This window comes from Galendromus occidentalis, unplaced genomic scaffold, assembly GCF_000255335.2.
Source record: "Galendromus occidentalis unplaced genomic scaffold, Mocc_1.1 scf7180000077475, whole genome shotgun sequence".
Classification (NCBI taxonomy): domain Eukaryota; kingdom Metazoa; phylum Arthropoda; class Arachnida; order Mesostigmata; family Phytoseiidae; genus Galendromus; species Galendromus occidentalis.
Genome location: NW_003805463.1, coordinates 1692168 through 1712386, shown reverse-complemented (window position 1 = coordinate 1712386; position 20219 = coordinate 1692168). Strand labels below are relative to the sequence as shown.

The following is a 20219-nucleotide window of genomic DNA, read 5'->3' as shown; positions in this document are numbered from 1 at the left end:
TGCAGCGCTCGAACGTGGCCCGCCAAAAATTTAAGGTCTGAGACCCCTCGTTCTAGGCCATGTCCTCATCAGTGCGATAGAATGAAATCTGATGATTCTGATGAATTTGATCTACTGATTAGAATATCTTGAATACAAGGGATATCTGAGTCTCCATCTGCTTCTCGGTGGGGGGCGTCCACGGCTACTCTGTGAGACCGATCTTGAGACTTCGCGCTCAGTGTAGCTTAGCTGCGAGCGTAGAGCCGAACGAGAGCCCTGACGGAGCTCATCTACGAAGCTAAAACTCTCGTTGTCGGGCCTCGGGGACTCTCATTGTCAGAGTATAATATGATTCTCCGATCGGCATTACCCAAGCTCGACCCGACCCCCGAACGAACGCTGTGCCCAAGAGCAGGCCCGCTGCCTCCAACATCGCGTACTACGCCGGTTGCGTCGTGTATACTCCGTGATCCACCGTCTCGAGAAGGAGATGGATCCGCTGAGCGACGATTTTCTACAGCAGTCACAGTACCCGCCCGTTTGCACACCACGGAAAGATGCTCAAGGCCTTTCGAGAGGAGCCACGCTGAATGCTTTTTCGAGCCGACGGAGTGCGCGAAGAATGATGCTTACGGTCGCCTTCTCGTACAATACAACCCAGCATGGACTCCCTCAGTGATTCGAAGATGATTCCCAGATGGGTTATATCCAAGACGACAGGGAAGGCCGCTCCACAGGAGGAAGAAAAACAGAAACGGAACCTCAACGAGGAACTGGAGAAGCTCGGAAACGAGCTCCTCAGTTCCCCGGACAAGACAACCACACAGAAAACTAAACAGGAACACCGTGAGCACGGAGCGGCTGCGCTGGTAAGAACTCTCGGAGGCGAGGTGTTCATTCGAGCCAAGCACTTCCAGATCTTTGAGCAGCTCAATGAAGTGACGCGATCGATGAGGGAAGCCAAACTCAATTTAGAAAGGGAGAATCTCGGGGCTGAAACCGTCGATGTGGCCGAAGTGTCGAGGAGGGTTTCGTCGCAGCTGAAAAAAGTATCAGAGCGGGAGAGAAAGGCTCAGGAGCATCAACATTAGAGACGTTCCCCAAAGTCGCCGAGCCGATCAGGAGGGTCGCGAAAACGAAAGGGAAGTACTGGCCGTCACTAGCCGGAAAGCGTCGAACGTGACCTCGAAATTGAGCCTGACGCCCACAATCGTCAGGATCCTCGGCCAAATCCAAGGTTCCCTTTCGATCTGAAGAGATATACGACCTCCGCTCGGAGTTCGGCAGATCTACATTGTCTCCGAGCTTATCGCGTACCACCTCATAGCCGCGGCAAGATGAGTCTCAGGAGAACCTTGTACAAATGTATGTGAGGTAACCAGATCAAGAGCTCGCAGAATGGAGGTACAGCTCGGAGGGAAGTACGCGACACGAATATTCGAAGGTCGGCGGATGACATTCCGAGCCAAACTTCTTTTGACGAGAAGTAAAACGCGTTTCAGTAGAAGTAATCGCTTCGGTAGAGGAAGGCTGAGGCTCGGACATTTTTCAGGCTGCGTGGCTTCGCGGATCACCGGATGATTAAGCGATCCCGTTTGTCGGTCCCATCGGCATTGCAACACAGCAGCGCCGTCAGCGATGCTCAATGGCCAGCGGACCCCATCACAGTCTGAGTTCGGCTTCTGTCGGTCTCCAGTCCTCCGTTCCGTCCCCTCTATCGAAGCAGGGATCTTCAACGAATCATTTCCCTGCAGCCACGGAGAGCAAGTGATCCCTGAACCACCAGTTAGGAAGAGCTTTCACCAAGTGACACAGGTTTCAGATCCCACGGCCACGGAAGAATCAAGTTTCTCGAGCGATTCCTCTCTGTGTTGAGACTTGACAGCAGCTGTTCATACAGCTTCCACCTGTTCCGGAGTTTTCTCTCTCTCTCTTTGTGTATCGAAGCCCCCTCTCCCCCTCCCCCTTCCCGTTCGAACCAATCGCTCAGAGCTGTGCAGGGACGCGACTGACAAGAGTTCGGAAATTCGAAACTCGACTCCGACCGACTTTCAGGCTCACAGGTGAACGATACTCATTTGTGTCAAAAATAAGATCCGTTTATTGAACCTCTGTAGGAAGGAAAAACAATGCTCGTCGCTTGACATATCATTAAATGAATGTACTTTACCGTTGAGGAGGTTGACATCAGGGGCAAGCCCGACTGAAGTTCGTGTTTGTACAAGTTACCTAAGCGAAACAACAAGCTCCGGTGCAACCGCCTCGAAGTTATCACTGCGATGAAGCCGGTCGGCAGAGTTGCTGACATAAGTGTAGAGCGGCACAGTTGAGTCTCCTCTACTTACGGTGTGAGACCTTCGGGAGCTTGCCTGACATTTCACTTCCGTCGCGAGTTGGCAGTTGAAGACTTGCACTGACGACGCTGCCCGCTCGACCGTCATTTATGCGATTACTCGGTGACCCGCTCTCATCCACATCGAGATGTCTGGGTTGGTTCATATGTACTCCTGCATCGGATGGCAGGCTCGAGTATTTGAACACCACTCGAGTCGCCGTTGACCATGGCCTCCCCCGAAGTTTCGCTGGCGAGTTCTGGGCTGCCGGAGGTTCCCTTAGATCGGAAGATTTTTTAATCGTAGTTTGGAGCTTGCCCGAGAAGCAACTCATCTTCTCGCAACCACCCTCGCATGGGACAGGGAATTATGCCACAAGAAGCGCCGGCCGATGGGTTGCAGAAATCGGGCCCGTGCTACATCTTTCATCTTGGGGAATACCCCCTGGCACGGGGTCGCCACCCTCATCAGGTGGCCCCCATGAAAATCCGCCCGGTCTTGTCAGACATTTCCGAGTTGCGGCCTCGCCTCGCCGATGAACTCTATACATGTATCGCTCCGTCATGTTTCGAGGTAAAGTGAAGTGGTGGCTATGGAGTTGTGAGGTGATAGGATAAACGGTTTGCATACTATCTCCACTGAACTTTTTGGCGGGACCACCATCTCCGATGTGCGTGAGCAGAAGGAGGAGCTGGCGAGAGGGCTGCCGATTCTCGGTTTGATAGATTCTACCCGGAGCGGAGGCGAGCTCTCGTTTGACAGCGAGCTACTGTAGATACTTTGCAACGGTCTCGGAATCGCTCCGACTGGATACTTGATGGAAGGATGGCGGGCTTTCAATATGCTGGTCGATGATTGAATGCAGGTCGATGAATGGAACCCGGAAACGGCTGTTCAAGACCGGCAGTAGTCGCATCCGTCTCCAGTGTTCACGACATTTGCGCAAAAGACGCTTTGCAGTCCAAGACATTTCCTCGGACGATGGCGTTCTGGTCTCCCAGGAAGTCTTTCAGTTCCTCAATACCATCGAAACATAGACTGTCCTGCACAAAATCCAACGGCAAATCTGGACGAAATCTATAAAAACACAAATCATGTTAGTTGCTTTGAAGCTCAAGCGCATCGCCAGGCATCACAAAGGAACCCCCAGGAGCCCTCTCGGAAAATGTCGATCCAGCAAAACGACGCGATCGTGAGCGTCGACGAGAGCATTGCTCATCGAGGAAAAGGTCAGCCAGTTTTTTTTGGTTCAACGAGCGAATCGACGAGGGATCTCGATCAGAAGGAATAGGTGGATCTTCGCTAGTCCCCAATGAGGAATTCGACTATGAGTCACTGCAGACTGAAGCGATAGGCGGATTATGACCGAGTCGATTAGATCATCATCTGGGGCAGCTATCATCACGAACATTGATCCTCGATCGCATATCGCCCGATGCATATTTCCGCTCATGAGGCGAACCGGGAAGGAGAGACCAGCCACCTCCCCCTCGGGGAACAGGTGGTTCGATTGTATACGGGAACGTAGAATCGATTTCTGAGCGAGCAACCCCGTTCAGCGTCAGGGCATCCGGAAGCGGGATTCTCGAAGTATACGACGTCGTGACTAGAGTTGTGCTCTCTAACAGCAGCGGTACTTCAGCCCCACGAGCAGTACTTACCAGACTGTGGGCAGCCGACTAGATTCCCCCCGACCAAAACATATGAAACCCTGACTCTGCCTCGGAGGAACTCGCAAGTCGGTCCCGACGAAGCAACGCACCTCCCGGAGAGATCTCTCCAAAAACGTTTTTCACCCACCCCGACGCAATGCCCCACAACCAGAATTCGCCTAACCGCCAGTACATACGCTTTGACTAATGCCTTATAGGCCGCAATTCGCTCCTTGTCCAAACACCATTCCATGACATAAGGTGACATTCGAGGAGCGGACCGAAACAGTTTGAACAGTCGATTGAAGTTTCTCGTGTTCCAAGCCGAAATTACGCGCACCGCATGGGAGATCACCGGGTCCTTTCGCTCGACGCTCGTAAGCGTTGTCACCGTGTCGTTAATGTCTGCAAGGAAAACGGTTTCACTCAGTCGAGTATCGAAGGCCGACTGAGAACGACGAACATCTGAATTGACCCTCTGAACGAATAGATATTTGCACCTGTAAAGCAATATTGAGATCCGGTACGTACCAGTGACATTTTCGGTGAATACTTGGTAGAGCAATTTGTACCCGATGAACTCGGACCGATGCTCGGCCTCGGGGAACTCCGCGTAAAGGGACATGAGTTGTGTCTGGCACTGGTTGAATTCTTCGTGATCGCCTTTCTCTAGCGCGATTCGCGCATGTGTTTCATACACCTCAATGGTGAAAAGCGTACGAACGCATTGTACGGTGAGATCCTGACGGAGGGACTTAAGCTGGTCACAGGCATAATGGTAGTCCTGTTTCGTGATCCAGTGCTTTTTGATCATTTCAAGCGACTTCCTCAAAATATGCACCGGTCGCACCGTGCTAGCGTCGGGGGCGGAAGTGAGACGGAAGTACGCTTTCTCAATATCGGTGCATGTGCCCTCAATGGCGTTCTGCTGCCAATCCTCGTACGAGTTATCGGCGAAAAGTGTGGAGTTCATCGACATATCTGTTTTTCGAACTTTGACGGATTGCTCTCCACCGAAACGTCTTGCCCGTTTCTGTAGGACGCTCGGGTCGCAATCTGACTCATCGTCGAGAATTTTTCGGCTGAACTTTTTCTTCTTGAGCGAAGTCGGACCCTTTGAGTCCTTATCGCGACCGCTGCCACTGTCATCGTCGTCGACAACTTTACCCCCCTTTGTGAAGCTCAACCTATCGATGACCGATTTGCGCTGTTTGTGCGAAGGGGTTGAGAGAGAAAGAAAATCGTTCTGGTGCTTCTCGTTCGATTTCTTATCGCTGTCTTTGCGATTGGATTTCGCGTTCCTGACGACCGATGAAACGGTTTGCAAATCGCTCGATTTCCTAAAGTCATGTCTCCCGTCAATCGCTCGATTTCCGTTAGATGTATCGTCCGACGAAGTTTCGGCAGCGTATGAACTCAGAGATCGCCGATTTTTCTCTCGTTCCTTCTCCTTCAAGAACTCTTCACGTTCTCGCTTCAACTTCTGTTGTCTCTCTTCAGCTTCTCTCTTGGCCTTCTCCAATGTTTCGCTGTAGACTGTCGGCAGAGCTTCCTCGTCCCAGTTGATGCTCCACAGTCGGTCGGTTTCGATGGCTGCCGTTATTTTCCCTGCAAGGAGGCGCGAGGAATTAGTTCGATTTTGAATCTCAGGGCCTTGAAGGGCGAAGAGCTAGTTTGTGTTCGCCGAGAATGGAAATCTATCAGTTATGCCATGGCTATCGGATTCTCACCTTTGAGGATGATTTCCACTTGATTCTTGTCGAATCGGGATTTGCATTTCGAAAATGCCCGCGCCGCGTATTCCTTCAGTTTGGGTGGCCAGGTTGTTTCGTCCAGAGCGTTCTTACTCTGCCGACCCGGAGTCGAATCGGCATCCGCGAGATTCTTGGCGCTCGAGCCGATCGCGCCCTTTTGTTGAGGTAGTGATTGCTTGCTAATTGGCGATCCCTTCGTCTGACTCCCATACTGTGCCTTACCTAAACCATTCGTTGGTCGTTTTGGGATTTCGGGAGCCGCTGTTGTTTGATGATTAGCGGGTGTATCTGCAATCATTTCGGAGACGCTGAATGTCGACTCCATTCAATCGGTGGAATCATGATGTCCGCTCTCTTCAAAAAGCAGTCACAGTTACTCACAGTGTTGCGGAGGGGGAATGGCGGCCGCTGCTCGTGGACGAGCGTTTTTTTGACGAGGTCCAACACCCCATCCCCAAGGCGCGGGCGGTGGAGTGGCATAAGATTCATATCCTGTCCCGTAGTACAGCATGTTCGTTCTATTTTTGTATGCCCAATCATTGACCGGAGTCCAATAGGCGCCGTTCTGAACTCCGAAATTGGAGCTATCATCCACGAAACTCTGTTGTACCATAGCCATCGCGGCTGACTGACTCACTGCGCTCGAAGATGTACCTTGAACCTTGAACGATTGGAGATCGAATCAGTCTCGAGCGAGAGCACCGCAGCGCTCCGAAGGAGCTCGCAACAGCCATCGCTGAACACAGAAATCCATGTTCAACTCACCTTTTGTAGTTCTTCCATTGCTTTCTGCCATGCGGGCGTGGCGAACGAGCTTGCGCCCCCCACAGTGCCCTGAGGACAAGATTGCACGGCATTTGTTGCCGAAGGGAGCCCCGGAGGCAGAGGCAAGTCTGAGAGTTCAATATCCATGGTGGAATTTGAACTGTTGATACCTGAAAACTGCAGAGACTCTTTTCAGTGAAGGACAGAAAACATGAGATTCCACTCCCTTAGACACGCCTCACATCAGATCGAGAGAGATACGGATAGCAGAGCTGTTTCTGCTATACCCGTCAGCCAGAACACTGGGTCTGAGAGCGTAGCATGGAAGCGAACTCAAGACTTTATCTGAGGGGACGCCGTATCGAGATTCCATACATTATGGAAAGCCATCCGATTGGGGTTAACATCAGCGGATCGTCGAGGCCCCCTACACGCTCAGAGGTTGAAAAATTGTTGTACATGTTTTTTATTCCAAAAAGAGGCATGATACTCGGTGCAATCATCCCAAATTCCAACTTGACCGATCCACTGCGGAAATTCTGGACACCATTCGGAGCTCAAAATATCCGGTCCTCTCATAGATCAACTGCGTGATGAGAAGCATCACGGGCGGCAGACGAAGTCACTGCAAGCTCATCCTGAAGTTCTCTTCACTGAACACCAGAAAGTAGGGCATTTCTAGAGGCGGTATGCCTCCCCAATAGACCCTTCAACGAACCACACAGCTTCCGATAGACGAAGCTATCAGGGAAATACGCAGAAATTCAGAGCGATAGGTATTGCGCCGCAGGGCTTCGGCTACGAGAAACGGGTATGCGACTCATACTGATGCATTGAGCGAACGCCTTCATGCCGTGATAGATCGCACACCCGATGACGCCAGGCAACAACGATCGAAAGTTATCCTCACCGCTCAGCCGACAATGAGGAGATCTTCTGATTCAGAGGTGCAGCGTTGACAGCTCATTCGAATCGAATTTCGTATTTCGTTTTCAACTCACCTTTCTCCTATACAAGGGATGATGTGGCGAGGCCCGATAAGTGAACTTGGCTTCCGAGGAGTGCTTCGTTCCAGAAGTTTTCCGACCTTATCCCCAGCTGGAACTCTTTCATCGACGTCACCTTCACACACTTACGAATCAAATGTCTAACAATCTTCTATCGACAACGATCCGATCACCGTTGCACTGAGCGAGAAGGGCGGAAGTACAAGATGGTTGAGAGCTCTTGTGGGACCCTCCTGTTGTACGTGCGGCAGCGAGAAGACGAGAAATTATGGTCGTACGTCCGCAGGTGGCACGACGTTCTCCTCCGTAGGGTGTACGAGAGCTCAAATGACGATCACTGATACGAACTCTAAGTCTATGGAGCGATGCGCTCCAACAGAACACAAATTTGACTGCAACAGATCGGATTCAGTTTACGGGAGGGTGAAGATAATGATGTCGATGATCTTTGTTGAGAGATCAGAGATGGCGGCATCGGGCGGTCCTCTCCTCTCGTGGATGTCGGAACATGTATTCGAAACCGGCTTTGGGATACGGATCGATAAATGACTCACGATCAATCCACGTTCTACGCTCGATTTACATGTTCGCAAATCGGTGATTATATTACCGTTTCAGACAGCTCCCAGTTGATGAAGAGCCTGGAATAGACCATCTATTGAAGCAGCGCTGCGTACCCCCCGTAATGCTGCAAGCGTCTAAAATTGTTGCAAGAGCTCAAGCTCTCGGTGGAATTGATTCCTGCAATATGGGAGATATCATAACCTCAGGAATCATCTATGGCAGAGCGCATCTCCGGCTATGCCAACGCGACATTCTTACTTCGCTCGAGCGAATATGCGTAGTTTATTGATACCTCCCGGAGAGCTCTGGGATACCTTCATAGAATCCCTCACCAGTTTCAGCTAGTAATGAAATCGCCTGGCGATGCGATCCGCTGTATCAAACATCTGCTTCCTTGGTCTGCGACGCTTCGAGCCGAAAATGCTACATTCGGATTCCACGGGTCCGAGGAATTCCTCTCAGGCCGACTCAGCAAGCTGTCCCGTGTCGGCCGGAGGGTGGCTAGCTAGGATAGCTAATCGTTGAGAGACGCAAACGTGAAACACAAAGCCTCGAGCTCGACGGAGCTGCGCATCGCGAGTATTGGGAGGGGAGGAAACGAGGTGTAAGAGGCTCTTGCCGCTATCGTATGTCCCGGTAGCCCGAAAAGCTGAGAGTGAGAGTTCGCCAATTTGTCCTCTCGCCAACAAGTCCTCTGGAAAAACAGTGTTAGAAGTGTCCGCTGCTAGTGATTTCGTATCATAATTCATACGATTGGAGATCAGAGTCAGATTTAGCGAGCTCTGTCGGGTTCCATCGGCGACGTTGCGAATAATTCATGACGCAGTGAAAAAGTAATGAGCTCTCGCGATGAATTCTATTGGCCAGCCGCGATCCGCTCCGGCTGGCTACAGCGAACGATCGCCAACCGAGATGATTCTCGGACATATCTCATGAGAATTATTCCCATGCTTTGAGCATGAATCTTCATGAGGATTCTCCTTGAAGGGCAGGATCGAGGGTAACTCGTCAGCGTCGCACGAACGCTGTCTCGATAGAATCTGCCTGAATTTGTTCCCCCACTCCTCAGACCTGTCGAGTAGGCGTGTGGGAACTAGACTTCGTCAGCTCGAGACAGGTCGGTCCTGTGCTGGGGTGGTCAGTTCAGCCCGTCGTTCGAGGCGCGGGAGCGTGTTCTGAGCTGTAGGTGGCTCTCACTCAGATCACAGGTGAGTCATTCCCATGCATATATACTGCCGCGGATGGGTTGACTGAGGCTTACCAACGGAGCGTAAAATGACAGTGATCTATTGTCGAAGATACTGCTTGAATATCGAGTGATCTCGTTGTTGATCAAGGCGAATACATGATCCGGAAGCATGAGCAGCGTCACTCTTTCAATCTCCAAACCAAGCTTCATACATCATAGGGCCTCTCTATTATCCAACTACGTCCCGTCATACTCTTCTGTGAGAGCTCGAGGTAGACGGACTGGGAACAGGAGATACGATGTGGATCCTCCTGATTCTTCAAGTAGTTGCTGCCGTTGACTTGGAGACGACCACCCATGAGGTTGGTTGCCGATGTCATTGGGTTCTGGTCGCAGGCAGTAAGGCTCCGACTCAGCATCGGAATGAGTGGAAAGAATTGAACGACTTCCCATTCCAGACGTCGCTCGAGCATGAAACGTTCTTCGGAAACTTGGAACCGACCGCGGAGTCGATTGTCGACCATCAGCTTATTCCTTCCGAATCCCAGTCGGAGTTCCTCGGTGCTCTGCAAGTTGGGCGTTTTGCTTCAAATCGTTACCGGAAAAAGCGACGTCTAACACGAGTTTCCGTAGTGAAGAGAATCGAAGGTGCGTGCCTTTCTCGCGAGAGATCTTCGTCCCGATGGTAAGGCATCTTCACTCCCAGACTGACAGTGAGATTCTGGGCTTCCGATTCGATACAGGTCTCACGAATCTTCCGTCGTCCCACTGTCTCGCTCAGTGTCTGCGGATGGGAAACTCATGTGCTGCATTCAATTATGCCCGTTCTGAGGGTGTATGTGAACTGCTCGAGGCTCATGTCTGCAGCCAGTCTGGAATCCGACTCAACAATAGCGACGCCTTCACATATTTTGACGTTTACGACAAACCGGGAGCCGAGGTGAGCATCCGTTGAGGTGCACTGGCTGTCGCTCCCGCTTGTCTCTCCAGTGGTGGTCCCAGAAAGGGTTCCCCGAATCACCGTCACACCTGAAAATCCTTGAGGTATTCTAACTAATCCTCATCCGTTTCTTCTAACTGCAGGACGAGGGTCCGATGTTCAAATCGCCATATTGCTCCAAGATCGGGCTCTGTAATCCAGCCTGTGAACAATGTGAGTGCTTGTCGTTGTATCATGTAGGAACTGCTCTGGACGTTCAGGAGGCTTCATGGTTGCGGGATGCTGTCGCACGAGTCTAAGCGCCAACGATTTTCTTCAAAACCGTGTCACAACGATGAAGATGGAGCGTTCGAGGATGAATTTCCGACTGATTTCAAGGGGCTCGAATGCCACTGTTGGACGAGTCTTGCATGGACGATTTCGAATGCCAGATGAAAGTTGGCGACAATGCGATTTGCCGTGAACCCATCGGAATGTGCAAATGCCGGGAGGGATACTACTTCGAAACAGGCGAAGGATCTTCGCGGATGGAATGTTTGAAATGTAAATCAATGCTTCCCTTCTATCTGAATGATATTTCTCCATGTTTCTCACATCGCACCTATTCAGCGGCACAGTCATCCTCGTACTAGGGACGACGCATCATCATTTTTCTACTTCAGTGGACGTCGATGGATACCGGATTTTCCCGAACCTCAAGTCGGATAGCAAAACCGGTCTCTACTTCAAGTTGGTCCATCTGAACATGGATTTTGAGAGCGCTGCAAACCATTGTATTCGGGTAAGCTTGTTCTCACATGCCTGCCCCTCAAGATCAAGAAAGACAACGAAACGCTATCCGCCATAGAAATCTCATTCGATGAACTCCGCAGCCTTCGGACAGATCCCTTCATCTGGGTGAGATTCCCGCCGACCGTGAGTATTCTGAAGCCTAATAGACATTGATTCTGCTCTCCAGGCTGAAGGCGGCTTCCTGGCCGAGACTGAAGACGGTGAGACCAATCGATTCCTGCGGGAGTACATGAGGAGGAATAAAGTGAGATCTGCCTACTTGGGCTTATCAGACCAAGTTCAGGTAAGAGCCTACGTTGGTCGAGATCCAGGATTCGCTTGGCGAACCTCCGGAAGGAACATGTTGAGCGAACTACCTCTCTACTTCAGGAAGGAAACTGGATCTGGCAGAACACTGGACAAAAATTGAAGAGCTCCCAGTTCTGGAAGAGCGGTGCCCCAGATAACTTCAACGATAACGAACATTGTGCCACTATAACGAATGAGATCGATTTTGGATGGGACGACATCCCTTGTGACAAGCAGACGAAGTTTTTCTGCCAAAGGTCGGAAACAAACTGAAAAGGTAGCGCTCTTCTGTCGCCTCGTACTTATCTGATACCTTGAGAATCCCTGGCTGAGATTACTCAGAAATAAACGATTTAGCTCCGCAAATTTCGGTGTCCTCTCTGCATACTCATTCATACTGGTCCAGTGGCAGAAATCCGTCCCATCGAGGAGGCTGCACGTTTGTGTTCTCTCTCTCTCTCGCTACAGTATAATTCGCGAGCGGATCGATTCCGAAGAGGAGCGAAGACCCGCACTGCCGAGAATAGTGCAGGCGCTCTCCCTTCGGTCGGAATCGCCTTGGGCATCGCCGAAGGGGCATCGCCTCCATGGCCAGATCCGCAAGGGGGAAATCTTGCTTGAGGAAGCGTGGACGGACTCATTTTTAACGTGCTACCGCAATGAACGTTCCGACCCACCCGTCGCGTGCCAATTTCGACGCCCGTTTCCCATGACGTCAACCTTTTCCACAGATAGGCCGGCGCGTACGCAGGGGGGGGGGGCTGAGGGGGCTGCAGTCCTCTTCCAGCTTGTGCGTTCGTTATGCGAATATAGCAGGGAGTCGCCATGTTGGATACGTTGGATATCAGCCCCATGTGAAAACCCGATCTTGCCGTCCTCCAAGGAGAATCCTGCTGCTGATAGGTACACATGGCGGTAGAGCTCCGCTCCTCAGTCACTTTCCTCGACGTTGTTCCCCAACGATCGTTATTTTTCCGAGATGGAGCTTTCTCCATCTCAATTCCGTCTCCCTAGGTATATCCCCGGATGAAAACCTACGTATCCCGTGCCAACCAATAGCAGATTCAGAGGATTCCCATTTTTTTCCATTTCATTAGCGAAAGTCACTGAAACCCTCAATGAGCGATCGTCGGCATAAAGACCGTCTCACCGTTGAGTCTGTTCATTATCGTCAGAGTCAGGCGAGGAAAATTCAATCAAGTCGCTCAAAAGGAATCGCGCGTTTTGTCGTCACCGATGTCAGCCGCTGCATCCTCGGAAGAACACAGGAAGACCCTGTAGAGGTAGAGATCCCCATTCCTCCTCTGAGCTGGGGAAGCGAGACGAGGGAAGGGATAAGATCTGTGTTTCGAAATTGTCACGGAAATCAAGAGCGGATCCATGCGCTGCATAACGAGCTGACGCAGCTCATGAATCGTGATGACCATCGCGTCGTACTAGAACTTCCTCTTAGCTACGGGTTTGTCGACATGTAAGAGGATCTGCTTTCCTGCCGGGGGACGCGAACGTGAGCGTCGGACAGTTCGACGGATCTCGGGCTCGTCGTTCTGCAGTCGCTGTTGGCATACAGTCTCATCCCGAACGCAGCCGATTTTTTTTCTTTCCATCTAGCTCATTCGCTTCTCGCTTACCCGGACTTGATTGTCAGGCCACAGGACCCCGTCCCGCGCGTGACTGCACCTCAGCCCGTGAGTTGTGACTCCTCCGGAAAACGGCTGAGAGAACCCCGTAACTCATGGGTCTCTCAGGGCGATTTGGATCAATCGGAGCCGAGCAGCACCATGAGTATTTCCGGATCATCTCTGCGAACCCCATCCTACTGTCCTTTCCCAGATATTTCGGGGAAGGGGGCGTGCGCTCGAGGAGAAAGAAGGGATGGAGGGTATGAGGCCGCGAGATCCATCTCAGATCTCATGACCTTATCTTTTCCAGGCATAGAAAGCGCCGGGCAAAAGAGAGGGGGCTTCGTTCCTATTCAGACTCCGGGACTGAAGCGACAGGCGCCGAAAACTCCCTCCGAAAACCTCGGCCGGCCGCCTAGAGAGAAATCCTGGACAATGCAGTAGGCTCCTTGGACGTCCTTGTTGACAATCTGGCGAGAGACGGTTCCTCATCCATTCAGCCAAGGTCCTCGTCCGAGGCTCGTTGTCGCCGCGCATCGGAGCATATTCTCGCCTCCATTGAAGTCTATAGCTGTTCATGAGACAGCAGTAGAGTCACATCTGAGAAGCGAGATTTCACGTCGAGACTGCGCACAAACAGAAAGTGATGGATGGAAGGAAAACATTGGAGCATGATGCTAACTCATTCCTCATCGATTAATCTCCGTGGACTCAGTGACTGGAATAGGTGATTTGCCAACGAGCGAAACCATTCCCCGGGGGCCGAAATTAGGGGACTGCTGCCAATAGCAAGGAGAATAAATCGTCGCATATCAAGGCTATCCGGCCATCCATCTAGATGGCCCCGTCGCATCGTTTTTTTTCCTCGATCGGCTCTCCGAGCGACGCGTCCCAAACCAGGGCGAAGGGATTGTGATCAAGGAGTGGGCAAGAACCGCGATTGCGTAACCGCGAGCGTAAACGGCCAACCGACTCACTGACAGAGTGGCTCGTTGTTTTTACCGGAGGCAGCGGCTGGGAAAATCCATCGGCGCCCACTCGCTCCCGGGCCCTCGCAAGCAGACGACGCGACACTCCGCAGACTCTGAAGGCCACAGATGAGTTTGCTAGTCGTTGAGAGCTCTCAAACAGCTCCTCAGCTGGTTCGAGTGCGCATTGCGTCCAGGTAAACGAGCTGCAGCCAGCCGTATGTGATTCAAAAGGAGTGAAGAGAACTGATTGGAAGTGGCCAACCGAAATCCATCGGACCCGCCATGAGCCCGGGACGGGAGACCCCGAGCGGGCTCGCCACACAGCCGGGCCTGCCGTTTTCCTTCGAGTTGGCGGTGTTCTTAGTAGCCGTCGCGATGCTGCTCGCTTCGCTGGTAGTTTTGTATCTCTACCTCAATCGACGTCTCTGCTTCGGCAGTCACGACAAGCGCAAGTACTCCGACTACTCCAGCAATACCCTCGGTGAGTCTAAGTCCGTGGACCCACGGACGTGTGTAGGCCGAAGCAATGCGAGGGTCCGCTTCACCGATGTCCAATCGAACCTCATGACATTCGAAAAAATTCGAACTCTAAACTTGCGAGCATCTCACGGGCTCAATCGCTGTAGATGCAATTGTTATGGAGAAGAAATCGACGCATATTGCTCCACCTATGTACGTACGAGTCACATGGACTCCGTTAATCGTCACGGAGCTGAGAGAATTATTTGCTGTCCTCACCACTGACGCTCAGTCGTTCCCATTGGACAATCCAATGATGCGCAACAGATCCGAATAGTCGCGTTTTGGGCGTGACATGCGTACCTCTCGGTCGCAGATTCCCGCAACGCGAGGAGCACCTCGAACGGGTCTTTCCGCTGTTCGAAAGTCGAGAAGCGTCGACACCGCGAACCCTCGGCGTATCGTAGTATCCTGGTATCTGGCGTTCGTTTTCCGGCAGATCGAGCGGCAGAATGCTCCGCGTGTGCCTCCGAGATAGAAATTTTCGAAAATGGAAAAATCCATGCAAAGCGCCCCGATGAAAAACCCACGCCATTCTGGTAAGTACGGATCGCGCCCGCTCCCGAGTAGGATCATCTCCGCACTGGTAACAAGGGGGCTCAGAGCCCCTAATCTGCATGAACGAAATCCGGCGATACCCTGCGAATCGAGAACGTTCTCCGGTGGGGAGCCGCGAACCTCTCATTCTGCGATGCGTGCAGGGATACTGCGAATCGATTCGGAATGGATTACAGGGGCTGTGAGACTGGTGGACTGTGCAGAGCGATCCTCAGATGATTTTACTCAAAATATCGTTCGCGCTCTCGACTATGAATACGGATGAAGCCTCCCACGAGGGGCAGTCGCTCCATGACTCGATGTGCCGAGCATCGATTGCCACCACCTATCACAGACTTCAATCAGGAATGTCGGGAACTGGCTCGTGTCGTCAGACTGCACCTCCAGGCCCCGACGTAAGAAGCAGCGCGGTACGAAACTCAGCTGTGCTGCTCCGAGGGGATATCGCCGTTATCAGAGCCTGGACGGAGCAGGATCAGGACTCGCGATGGATCGGGGAGAAATTCCCGTCGCAAGACAAACAAACCACAATGCTTGGATGGGTCTGCGCGCATATACTCGAACGACGACGTAAGCGGCTTTGAGGATCCTATTCCTCGCGACCCGTCAAGAAGCTTGGGTTTCAACCCTTGTGCGATTCAGTACCTCGGTAGGAAGTCGTTGTTCGGTTCTTCCACCTCTAAGCGAGTCTCACATACCACCGGCTCGTACCTCGCGATCCCTAGCTGCGTAATTCCAAAGGAGTCTCCTCGAAATCATCCTCTCCCAAAAAGACGACCATGTTTTGGATGTATGGGACACGGCACAGCGGTATGAGTCCCCGGAGGGAAATTCGAAGTTTTGCCGAGCGGACTCCTGAAATGGGGAAGCCGTGCATGCGGCGTTCATCCGCGAAAACCCCCAAAGGTGCATGAACACCATCGAGACCGAATCAGGACAATCCTCACTTCCGTGGAGCCCACGGGGTTTTATTCTACGATGGAGAGTGCTTCGCAAGCTCATTTTGCCCCGGTCCGGCTTGATTCTAAAGCACCGGCTCAACCTTCATCCTCGAAATTCTCTGAATCTCCGGGATGAGGAGTTCTCCAGACCATTCCGGCATACATGGATCATATGCAATGCACTATAGACTATAGACTACATCCGTTTCCGTCATGAGGCTGGATCACACACGAGAAACGTGTGCCAGAGGCTAGCCCTGTGATCCAGACGCCAATGATCGATCACTGACGTTTCCCAAAGCCAAGACTGCCCATTATCAGAGAAACGCTTCAAAACACGAAGGAATCGAAGAGAAAGACAAGCTTCCGAAGGACCCTTTCCCGAGTCCCTGCAGCGATGTTCTCCAACACGGAGACGATAATCACAGTGGTCGTGATATGCGATTCTGGGATTCTGGCGTGGCATCTTTTCGGAAATCATGACGTTTCCCGGTCCCGACAGACTCTCTGGGGATTGCCGGGTTCTAAAGACTTTTTGCGCGACCGTATTCCTAGACCTGCTGACAGGAAATGCATAATTGGGGCGGCAAGGCGCAACGCTTTTCCGGATCTAGATTGATGGCTCTGGGCTGAAGAAGAAGGAAAAGGACTTTGCCTTAACCTTCCGTTTCTCTTCTCGATCAGCGGACGACACCTTCTGCTACTACGAAGATCTCAGCGCTAGTTCAGATTCTGACGAGCATCTTTTGAACGACAATGAGAGATCGGCATCCGTATGCTCTCTGGATGACCGCCGGGAAACTCATCCCTTCACCGAGCTCAACGCGAATTTGAATTACAATTCATGCTCTCAAACGCTAAGTAACCCCGCAATCGGAGCACCGACCGCTGCGGCTGCGACGACTTTGACGTCGACTGTTGACGCGCCTACGATAAAGCCTGCTTCAGGCCAACAAGTGAGTTTTGCGAGACGAGAGTTGAGCCCCGGCCTAGAGAGATCTTTCCCGCGAAGCGAAGGATCCGCACGAAGCTTGATCTTTCTACGAGAAGGTCAGCTCGGCCTGTAATATCGGTGAAGCGATATTCCTCACAGCAGTCCCGTCTGAACTTACAGGAAGTGCCATTCGCTGCCCGCGACGGAGGATTCCTCGAAGTCGTTATCAACCACGACGCACTTGCCCGCAGGGTGATCGTGAGTTTGGTTCAGGCACGTAAGCTGCCCGTAAAAACTCAGGGTGGCGCAAGCTCGTACCGGGTCAAGGTTACTGCAATTACTTCGAAAGAGACCGCCAATGATAAAATCATGAAGCACACCTCTAAAGTCAAGCAGGCCAATCAGCAGGGTGAGTGAATGTCTCGTCAATCGTGCTGCCCTATTTTCGCAATGTTCCTATTCTCGGATGTCCTTGAAGCTCGCAAATCACTCCCTCATGGTCCTCAAGTGCTGACACGACCTCTATCCCGAGATTCTGGTCATCTGGAATCTCTGGCAGGGTGTCTCGTCACGAAATGGGATCAGCCCTGATCCGGAGCCGAGAGGCGCCTCAAAGAAATTCCCATCCAACTGGAGGAAGAAGCTTTTATTTTAACCTTCATGGTTTGCAGGTAACTGTATATTCAACGAAGATTTGGTGTTCTCTCGCATTTCGAGCGATTCTCTAGCCTGCGTGACACTCCGCTTCAGGATTTATTCCGCGCAGGAGCGCCTAACTCGACGACGGCGCCTGATAAGTAGGTTTCTACATATTATCGACTGAGAACTTGCGTTCATTTTTCTTCTACCGAATAAGAGACTCAATGAGTCCGAACCCTATGTGAACTCTGGGGTCAGGCTTTGGATTCGATCTCCGCTCGAATCGGATGCTCGCCGAGCGACAGGTCAATTCGGCTCCACTATGCCGAGACCTGAATTTATCGCTCGATTTCCCGCAGGTGAAGCCACAATGGTACTTTCGCAAGCGCATCTTGGCGAAACGCTGACGCTGGCTTTCGAGGCGCGAACCCCGGCCACCAACGGTAGTGACTCTGAACAGAGCGATTCGTCGACTGGTTCGCTCAATTCCCTACAGCACGTCGGGCTCTCGGCGTCTCCGGAGCTCCTGGTCGGACTTGCCTACAACGGCACCACTGGCAGACTGAGTGTCGAAGTGATCGGAGGCAGCCATCTCGGCGTTCTCCCGGGAATTCCTCACGTGAAAAGTTGTCCCAACCCCGACACGTTCGTTAAGTTGAGCCTGCTGTCCTCGGCCGGACGTGAGATCGCGTCGTCGAAGACCTCGGTTCGACGAGGCCAAGCGGATCCTGTTTACAAGGTAGGTACAAGGTGAAGAAGCATCCAGCTGAAATATTCCGCACCCTTCCGTTCCCCACGATTCAACCCGGAGCCGAATAGGAGCCGGAGAGCGTAATCCAGGTTTTTCCCGCTTCCAGGAAACATTCGTGTTCCAAGTCGCCCTTTTCCAGCTCACCGATGTGACTTTGATACTGTCAGCATACAAGCGCAACTCTATGAAAAGAAAACAGTTGATCGGCTGGGTTTCCTTCGGGTTGAATGCATCCTCTGACACACAACTGGTCCACTGGAGTGATATGAGAGATGGTCGAGGGGAACAAATCGCTCGGTGGAATACACTGATTCAAACACCGGCTTGAACGAGGATCTGACAATGATACCGTGCATCCCCGATGAGACCGACGGAGCCCAGGCAGCTTGGGGTCTCGTCGATCATACTCTTGAGAAATGTATCCAAAGTGAGCTCACACGATTAGTTTAGATATTGTTCCAGTCCGGAAGGATCCCATGAGAATTCCCGGCTTGGGATACCGGACCACCACCTGATAAGTGACTACAGAACGTTCGGGGCGATCCCAATCCATGAAGACGTCAACCAGCTCTGAGGACTATGAGTTTCCAGACTCGAATCACATCAGACGTAAAGGGCCCAGGAACCGAAGAAAACGACGCCACGTGAGGGATCACAGAATCCAATCTATGTATAGGGAGCGGAATTCCAGAATATTATGCTCTCAGTTCGGGGACTTCGTGACGATTGACAAGGGCTCCAGACTTCTCATCGGAGTCGACAAGCTCGTTTCCGGAAGGCTGAAAGGCATCGTTAGGCGCGGGTCTCGAATCGCAGATGATTTGAGAATCATACACTCGGATAGATTCGACTGTTTAGTTTAGACGGAGGGAAACTGCAATGGGACGCGCTGCCGGCCTCGTCGAAGTCTCGAGCCGAACGAGCGATTCACTTGACGACCCTACACATCCGCAGGATGAATATCATCAGAGGATCAAGAACGTTCAGACAAGACTACCCTCGATCATACATTAGCATAAGCGGCGGGAGGTACGGAGGCTGCCAATCGTGGTGCAATAGACGATTAAGAATGAGACAGCTCTACCTATAATGATCTTCAGTGATTCAGATCTATCATCTTTGATATACACAGGATGGAAGACTTGGAAAATCTGCGATTCTGTTGACATCGAAAGTAATAATAGTTAGCCATGCAAGTCGCTCTGGAGCGTACGACATACAAAGTTCCTGCACGGGGTTGACCACTCGGAACCTGATCTCGATCAGCTGGGAGGATGGACTCCAGAGCCGAAATTTTTGGGGTCGCTTTTCCCTTCGGTGTCAGCATGGTCATAGGGAGCTATGATGTCTTCTCTTGCCAGATTACCGGGAAACTCGCCCGGGGTACCTGAACTGGGCGAGAACCCTGATCCAGAAATGATCGAGCTTAGATTTCGGGAGCTACGTTTCGAGAAGACCATGAAAGTGCCAAAACCATTTAACTTCGAAGAGTCGCCATCCAGAATCGCACCATTAGCCCTTCCTTCCTACTTGCTGGGGATCTCTCGGGCAGCCTATATCATGGTCCCACAAGCTTTGGGGCTCCGCTAGCAGAGCCAGGTATTCCCATTGATGTTCACGAGAATGGCTCTCAAGGTTTCCCCTTTCAGATTCCTATATTAAATTAATTCCCAGTGATATCCGGAAGAACTTGTGACTCCACAGAAAATAAACAACGACTATTAGCAGGACCCCTAGAAGATCCAGTATTGCTCACCGACATGGTGGATGACCACGATTTCGAAAGACAAACAATACCCGCACGAGGCATCGACTATTACGTTGTAAGTCACCGCGCTAGTTCATCATCAAGAATTCGTTGCAAAACCTCGATCCCGGTATCGGGTACCTCATCTCGGATGGGACTCAATCAGGAACTAAGATGCGCTGGGAAGCTCCGATCACGAGTCACTGCAATACAGTTTTTGAGAGGGCGCTCGAATCCATGATATAGCAAGCTTTCTATTGTAGAAAAAAAA

General features: G+C 51.8%; 4 protein-coding genes across 4 annotated transcripts; 3 read left to right on the top strand and 1 right to left on the bottom strand.

Annotated features, from left to right (window-relative positions):
• Nucleotides 1–3244: 3244 nt before the first annotated feature.
• On the bottom strand, nucleotides 3245–6305 carry LOC100902418 (leukocyte receptor cluster member 8). Its single transcript, XM_018640168.2, has 5 exons — nucleotides 6103–6305; nucleotides 5698–6009; nucleotides 4499–5575; nucleotides 4165–4372; nucleotides 3245–3392 (listed from the first exon to the last, which is right to left on the bottom strand). The coding sequence occupies exons 1-5, from the start codon at nucleotides 6230–6232 to the stop codon at nucleotides 3245–3247; spliced, it is 1875 nt and encodes a 624-aa protein (XP_018495684.2). The 5' UTR covers nucleotides 6233–6305.
• Nucleotides 6306–9524: 3219 nt separating this feature from the next.
• LOC114827982 (uncharacterized) lies at nucleotides 9525–10485 on the top strand. Its single transcript, XM_029111897.1, has 4 exons — nucleotides 9525–9608; nucleotides 9705–9894; nucleotides 9990–10186; nucleotides 10330–10485. Exons 1-4 carry the CDS (start codon nucleotides 9546–9548, stop codon nucleotides 10483–10485), a joined length of 606 nt encoding a protein of 201 aa, XP_028967730.1. The 5' UTR covers nucleotides 9525–9545.
• An 87-nt stretch (nucleotides 10486–10572) lies between these two features.
• On the top strand, nucleotides 10573–11539 carry LOC100902278 (galactose-specific lectin nattectin). Its single transcript, XM_029111896.1, has 4 exons — nucleotides 10573–10729; nucleotides 10849–10967; nucleotides 11145–11261; nucleotides 11348–11539. Exons 1-4 carry the CDS (start codon nucleotides 10573–10575, stop codon nucleotides 11537–11539), a joined length of 585 nt encoding a protein of 194 aa, XP_028967729.1.
• Nucleotides 11540–14141: 2602 nt separating this feature from the next.
• Syt14 (Synaptotagmin 14) lies at nucleotides 14142–18610 on the top strand. Its single transcript, XM_003744943.1, has 6 exons — nucleotides 14142–14340; nucleotides 16562–16833; nucleotides 16992–17220; nucleotides 17483–17608; nucleotides 17810–18189; nucleotides 18308–18610. Exons 1-6 carry the CDS (start codon nucleotides 14142–14144, stop codon nucleotides 18527–18529), a joined length of 1428 nt encoding a protein of 475 aa, XP_003744991.1. The 3' UTR covers nucleotides 18530–18610.
• The last annotated feature ends 1609 nt before the right edge of the window (nucleotides 18611–20219 follow it).

Excerpts from the sequence above, each read along its gene's own strand:
- LOC100902278 (XM_029111896.1), top strand. The coding sequence starts at position 10,573 with ATGCCACTGTTGGACGAGTCTTGCATGGACGATTTCGAATGCCAGATG. Across the intron at positions 10,968-11,144 it reads CTGCAAACCATTGTATTCGG|GCTGAAGGCGGCTTCCTGGC; the intron begins GTAAGCTTGTTC and ends TCTGCTCTCCAG. Across the intron at positions 11,262-11,347 it reads GCTTATCAGACCAAGTTCAG|GAAGGAAACTGGATCTGGCA; the intron begins GTAAGAGCCTAC and ends TCTCTACTTCAG.
- LOC100902418 (XM_018640168.2), bottom strand. The coding sequence starts at position 6,232 with ATGCTGTACTACGGGACAGGATATGAATCTTATGCCACTCCACCGCCC. Across the intron at positions 6,010-6,102 it reads CATTCCCCCTCCGCAACACT|ATACACCCGCTAATCATCAA; the intron begins GTGAGTAACTGT and ends AAATGATTGCAG. Across the intron at positions 5,576-5,697 it reads AGTGGAAATCATCCTCAAAG|GGAAAATAACGGCAGCCATC; the intron begins GTGAGAATCCGA and ends GCCTCCTTGCAG.
- Syt14 (XM_003744943.1), top strand. The coding sequence starts at position 14,142 with ATGAGCCCGGGACGGGAGACCCCGAGCGGGCTCGCCACACAGCCGGGC. Across the intron at positions 14,341-16,561 it reads CTACTCCAGCAATACCCTCG|CGGACGACACCTTCTGCTAC; the intron begins GTGAGTCTAAGT and ends CTTCTCGATCAG. Across the intron at positions 17,609-17,809 it reads TCGACGACGGCGCCTGATAA|GTGAAGCCACAATGGTACTT; the intron begins GTAGGTTTCTAC and ends GATTTCCCGCAG.
- LOC114827982 (XM_029111897.1), top strand. The coding sequence starts at position 9,546 with ATGTGGATCCTCCTGATTCTTCAAGTAGTTGCTGCCGTTGACTTGGAG. Across the intron at positions 9,895-9,989 it reads CGTAGTGAAGAGAATCGAAG|GTCTCACGAATCTTCCGTCG; the intron begins GTGCGTGCCTTT and ends GATTCGATACAG. Across the intron at positions 10,187-10,329 it reads ACGACAAACCGGGAGCCGAG|GACGAGGGTCCGATGTTCAA; the intron begins GTGAGCATCCGT and ends TTCTAACTGCAG.